This window comes from Carcharodon carcharias, assembly GCF_017639515.1.
Source record: "Carcharodon carcharias isolate sCarCar2 chromosome 29 unlocalized genomic scaffold, sCarCar2.pri SUPER_29_unloc_15, whole genome shotgun sequence".
NCBI lineage: Eukaryota > Metazoa > Chordata > Chondrichthyes > Lamniformes > Lamnidae > Carcharodon > Carcharodon carcharias.
The window spans coordinates 8,823-15,000 of record NW_024470660.1 but is presented as its reverse complement, the minus strand read 5'-3'; the positions used below and the strand labels follow the sequence as shown (position 1 = coordinate 15,000).

Genomic DNA, 6,178 nt, shown 5'->3' with positions numbered 1-6,178 from the left:
TGCACATGTCTACAAACTAGTATTATCATAACTTTTTAACAAATTCCCAAACTAATCTCCTCTAAGACAACCCTTAGTCTTTAAGCAGACACAAGGCAAAGCATTTTCATCTCACAAATTCCAAACGAGGTTCCTTTCACTTTGGTTCCTTTGCAGACAGGTGTAGGCTTACAGCTGCTTTGATGTTACAAGCCTCTGCTCTGCACACACAAAACTGCTCAAGTTATACCCAGCACTTCTCTTTGAATGTAAATTCTCATTGTATCAGCAGGACCTTTCATAGCATCAATTTTATTAGTAATATAAACGTTGATTGGTTTAAATTTAACTCCCAGACATTGAATGCTCTATTTAAGAATGCAAGTTGCCTTTTTACCTCCCTATTTACATCTCAAAATTACCTTATATCAAAGCACCCAGACTGGCTGGCTTTAATCCAATTAAAACACACACAGACACATCCACAGACTAAACCTGTATTTTAACAAAAATAATTTCCAATAACATGATATTCATTAATCACATCATGACAGTCTCTCTCTCTATCCCTACCTCCCTTTCTCTCTCTCTCTCTCTCTCTCTCTCATCCTGTCGCTGATTACTAGGTTCATGTTAATGAGGTGACAGCGATAGGGAGGTTTGTAGGGGCTGGAGGAGGTTACAAAGAAAGGGAGGGTTGTAGGGGCTGGAGGAGTTTACAGAGATAGGGAGGGTTGTAGGGACTGGAGGAGATTACAGAGATAGGGAGGGTTGTAGGGGCTGGAGGAGGTTACAGAGATAGGGAGGGTTGTAGGGGCTGGAGGAGGTTACAAAGAAAGGGAATGCTGTAGGGGCTGGAGGTGTTTACAGAGATAGGGAATGCTGTACGGCCTGGAGGAATTTTAAAATTAATATGTTGCTAACCAGGAGCCAATGCTGGTCAGCGAGCACCAGAGATGATAGGTGTGTGGGACTCAGTGCGAGTTAAGTCACGGGCAGCAGAGGTTCGGATGACCTCAAGTTTACGGAGGGTAGTACGTGGGAGAACAGTCAGGGATTTGTGGGAATAGCTGCATCTGGGGGCAATACTGGATTGGATGAGGGTTTCAGCAGTAGATGAGATGAGATGAGACGGGGTCAGGGTGAAGCTGGGCAATAGTGCGGAGGTGGCAAAAGGGAGTGCAACACTGTTGGAGGGTCAGTAATGAGGGAGTGCTGCACTGTCAGAGGGTAAGTATTGAGGGAGTGCTGCACTGATGGAGGGTCAGTATAGAGGGAGTGCTGCACTGTCAGAGGGTCAGGGCTAAGGGAGTGCTGCACTGTTGGAGGGTCAGTATTGAGTGATTGCTGCACTGTCAGAGAGTCAGTGCTACGGGATTGCCGCACTGTTGGCGGTTCAGTACTGAGGGTGCACTGCTCTGTCGGAGGGTCAGTTCCGAGGGATTGCTGCACTGTCAGGGGCAGTGCTAAGGAAGTGCTGCACTTTTGGGGGGTCAGTACTGAGGGAGTGCTGCACTTTCAGAGGGTCAGTGCTAAGGGTGTGCTGCACTATTGGAGGGTCAGTACTGAGGTAGTGCGAGACTGACAGAGGGTCAGTAATGAGGAAGTGTGAGACTGACAGAGGGTCACTATTGAGGATGTGCTGCACAGTCGGGAGGGTCAGTACTGAGGGAGTGCTGCACTGTTGGAGGGTTAGTACTGAGGGAGTGCTGCACTGTCGGAGGGTCAGTACTGAGGGAGTGCTGCACTGTCGGAGGGTCAGTACTGAGGGAGTGCTGCACTGTTGGAGGGTCAGTACTGAGGGAGTGCTGCACTGTCAGGGGGTCAGTACTGAGGTAGTGCGAGACTGACAGAGGGTCAGTAATGAGGGAGTGTGAGACTGACAGAGGGTCAGTAATGAGGGAGTGTGAGACTGACAGAGGGTCAGTAATGAGGGAGTGCTGCACAGTCGGGGGGGTCAGTACTGAGGGAGTGCTGCACTGTCAGAGGGTCAGTACTGAGGGTGTGCTGCACTGCCATAGGTGGTTTCTTTCAGATGACATGAGAGAGAGGGTTAAACCCACTGAGACACGACTGACACTAACGAGGCTGCACAATAATTTAACCCTATCAGTGCCAGTAAATGATGTGAGGATATCTTCTGTTTCCCTCTCTCTCTAGGGTATACAGAACGTGCTGATTACTGAGCCCCGGAACACAACCAGAGACACAACTAGTGAGGAGGAGACCCCAGCTCCCCGGGGTCTCTCTGAAGGTGCAGTGGGAGGCGATGCTGGACATTGGCACACCGACAATCCCGACGCTCTTCTCTACGCCAGTCCCCAAGTTTTGAGGGTGTCCAGTGGTGATGGGTCTGTCCACAGGGAAGAGGAGACGGAATACGCACAGATCAAGATCGAGCATAACTGAATGAGAAATGGGGAGTGGGGGTGAGGAGTTGTGGGGGTGGGGGTAGGGATTGAGATTCCTGGGAGCAGGAAACAACCCACTGGGGGAGAGGGGGAGAGAGGGAGGAAGGGATGGAATTGGGCTACGGTTGGTGTGGTTTGGAATGAAATGCTTCTCCAGAGAGGACTGGATGCTGAGCCATTGGGACAGAGATTCACTGTCTCTGTCTCTCTCTCTCTCTCTCACTCTCTGTCTCTGTCTTTCTTTCTGTGTCTGTCTCTCATTCTCTATCTCCAGCTCCTCCTTTAAGATGCCCGTTAATAACTGACTTTGTTGACTCAGCTGTTGGTCTTCTGTCCCTAATATCTCCTCATGTGCCTCAGAGTCAGGTGAAGATGTGACTAACAATCCCCGAATGAGCCTTGGGACATTTTGCTACATTGAAGGTGCTATATAAATGCAAGTTGTTGTAGTAAATTTTATCTGCTTCGATTAAGAATGAACCACAAAGGCTCCATCAACAGGGCATGTGTGCAGGAGATCACAATAAATACCTTGAGCTGTGAGATTTTTAAATCTTTCATCGAATGTGGCTGTTACTGGTGATGTCAGCATTAATGCCCATCTATAATTGCTCTTGAGCCGGTGGTGGTGAGCTGCCTTCTTGACCCGCTGCAGTCCATGTGGTGTTGGTACACCAACAGTGCTGTTAGAGAGGGAGTTCCAGGAGTTGACCCAGCGACAGTGAAGGAACAGTGATATATTTCCAAGTCAGGATGGTGAGTGACTTGGAGGGCAACTTCCAGGTGGTAGTGTTCCCATGTGTCTGCTGCCCTTGTCCTTCTAGATGGTAGAGGTCGCAGGTTTGGAAGGTGCTGTGAAGGAGCCTTGCTGAGTTGCTGCAGTGCATCTTGTAGATGGTACACACACTGCTGCCACTGTGTGTTCATGCTGGAGGGAGTGAATGTTCAATGTGGTGGATAGGGTGTAGATCAATCGGGCTTCTTTGTCCAGGATGGTGTCGAGCTTCTTGATTCTGAGCTTTGTGCAGAAGTGATTGAAAGAGACAGTCCCATTCGTTGGTGTAAGGTTACAGTGGGCTCTGTGTCTGTGCTACACTGACTCTCTGCTATATGATAACCACAGTGTGATATTGTGTTATTGCAGGAGAAAGACAGCGACGCAGGAGAGAGTTTCAGGGACCAGAGACATTGCATTGACACCCAGCCCACTCTCAGTGAAGCACCAGGTACAGGAACTATTTACACTCACTCCAAAGCTTCAATATCAGTGTGTAGACAACACATGTCCCAGATTCCCAGCCCAGTTACCCACTGATTTGTACCTGTGGAGTCAGCAATGGTTCAGTATCGTGCTGTCTCTCTGTTATGACACAGCAACTGGTAAAGGCTGTTGTTTAAAATCACAGAGTGAAACTTTAAACAACTGTCATAACCTATATTTCCCAGTGGAATGTTTGAGATGCAGCTCTAAATTCAGGAATAAGACCACCAGTTCTCGAGATGGGTTTATATCAAACTACATGAGACATTTATTAATTTACACAAGTTAAACATATGCACATGTCTACAAGCTAGTACTATCATAACTTTATAACAAATTCTCAAACTAATCTCCTCTAAGACAACCCTAGACTTTAAGCAGATTCCAGGCAATGTATTTTGACCTCACAAATTCCAAATGAGCTTCCTTTCACTTTGGTTCCTTTACAGACAGGTGTATGCTTACAGCTGCTTTGATGTTACAAGCCTCTGCTCTGCACAAACAAAACCGCTCAAGTTATACCCAGCACTTCTCTTTGAATGTAAATTCTCATTGAATCATCAGGACCTTTGAACTCCATCTCTTCTAACAATAAATCCCCTTTCATAGTATCAATTTTATTAGTAATATAAACATTGATTGGTTTAAGAATTCCCTCCCAGGCTTTGAATGCTCCTTTTAAAAATGCAATTTGCCTCTTTGTTTACATTTCAAAACTACTATACATCAAAGTACCCAGACCGGCTGACTTTAATCCAATTAAAACACACACAAACACACCCACAGACTAAAACTCTGTTTAAAAAGACAATTTCAAATTACAATACATACATAAATAGATTCATAACCCTTCCTCTCTCTTTCTCTCTCTCTCTCTCTTTCTGATCATGTCTCTGATTACAAGATTCATGTTATTGAGCCTCACACCAGGCACCTGAGTGCAGAATCTAAGCGAGCACTCGCCAGAGCCATTTCAGAGGGATTGCGAGACTGACAGAGGGTCAGTACTGAGGAAGACCTGTACTGTCGGAGGGTCAGTACTGAGGGAGTGCTGCACTGTCGGAGGGTCAGTACTGAGGGAGAGCTGCACTGTCGGAGGGTCAGTACTGAGGGAGAGCTGCACTAACAGAGTGTCAGTACTGAGGGAGTGCTGCACTGCCAAAGGTGGTATCTTTCATATGACATGAGAGAGAGGGTTAAACCCACTGAGACATAACTGACACTAACGAGGCTGCACAATAATTTAACCCTATCAGTGCCAGTAAATGATGTGAGGATGTCTTCTGTTTCCATTTCTCTCTAGAGTAAACAGAACGTGCTGATTACTGAGCCCCAGAGCACAACCAGAGACATAACTAGAGACGGGGAGACCCCAGCTCCCCAGGATCACTCTGAAGGTGCAGTGGAAGGCGATGCTGGACATGGGAACCCTGACAATCCCGATAACCTTCTCTACGCCAATCCCCAAGTCTTCAGGGAGCCCAGTGGTGATGGGACTGTCCACAGGGAAGAGGAGACGGAATACGCACAGATCAGATTCAAGCGAAACTGAGTGTGAAACGGGAAGAGGGTGTGAGGATGTGGGGGCAGGGATTAAGATTCCTGGGAACACGAGACAACCCACTGGGGGACAGGGCGAGAGAGGGAGGAAGGGATTGAATGGGTCTGTGGTTGGTGTGGTTTGGAATGAAATGTTTCCCCAGTGACGACTTGATGCTGAGTAATTGGGGACAGAGATTCAGTGTCTCCATCTCTCCCAGTCTGTCTCTCTATCTCTCTCTCCTTCTCTGTCTGTCCCTCTCTCTCTCTCTCTCTCTCTGTCTCTCTATCTCTCTTTCCTTCTCTGTCTGTCCCCCTCTCTCTCTCTCTCTGTCTCTCTCTCTCTCTCCTCCTTTAACATGGTCTTTATTAACTGGCTTTGTTAACTCAGCTTTTTGTCACCTGTCCCTAATATCTCATTATGTGTCTCAGAGATGGATTTATATGTGGTTAACAATCCCCTGAAGAGTTTTGGGACAGTTTTCTACTTTAAATGTGCTATATTATTGCAAGTTGTTGTAGTAACTTTGATCTGCCTCGATTTGGAATGGAAACACGGCCGAATAGTAATTAGCAGAAATGTGACATCACTGAACTTTGTTAACATTTCAGAATGTGCTTTCTGAATTCTGCAACTTGTTTATTCTGTGATAGATTACAAGAAGCTTTTGCATTTTCTATAATATTACATTTATTGTCACAAGGGATTGAAATGTCCAGACAAATCTGTACAGATATATTTTTATGAAACATCTTATTTTGGGATAACCTTCCTGCTCCAATCTGTTAATTCATGTCATTACATTTCCCCCCCAAATTATGTAAATTCCTGTGTCCACATTTATCATGAAAATTTCCCATGTAAACATGTCACACTGTACTTACACTCTCCTGCCAGTGTTGGTGCTGTTGGCACACCAAATTCTTTCTCAGAGACTGCAGCACATCTCCCAGTTGTCTTTACAATATTATTAAGATAAAGGGAATG

General features: G+C 46.2%; 1 protein-coding gene across 1 annotated transcript in view; it reads left to right on the top strand.

Moving 5' to 3' along the window:
* The window catches only part of LOC121274002, a 117,044-nt gene extending 111,581 nt beyond the window's left edge, over positions 1-5,463 (top strand). Inside the window, exons 5-6 of the mRNA XM_041181137.1 lie at positions 3,535-3,616; positions 4,955-5,463. Coding sequence (XP_041037071.1) covers positions 3,535-3,616; positions 4,955-5,203 — 331 coding nt within the window. The 3' untranslated portion in view covers positions 5,204-5,463. The remainder of the gene's footprint in view (positions 1-3,534; positions 3,617-4,954) is intronic.
* The last annotated feature ends 715 nt before the right edge of the window (positions 5,464-6,178 follow it).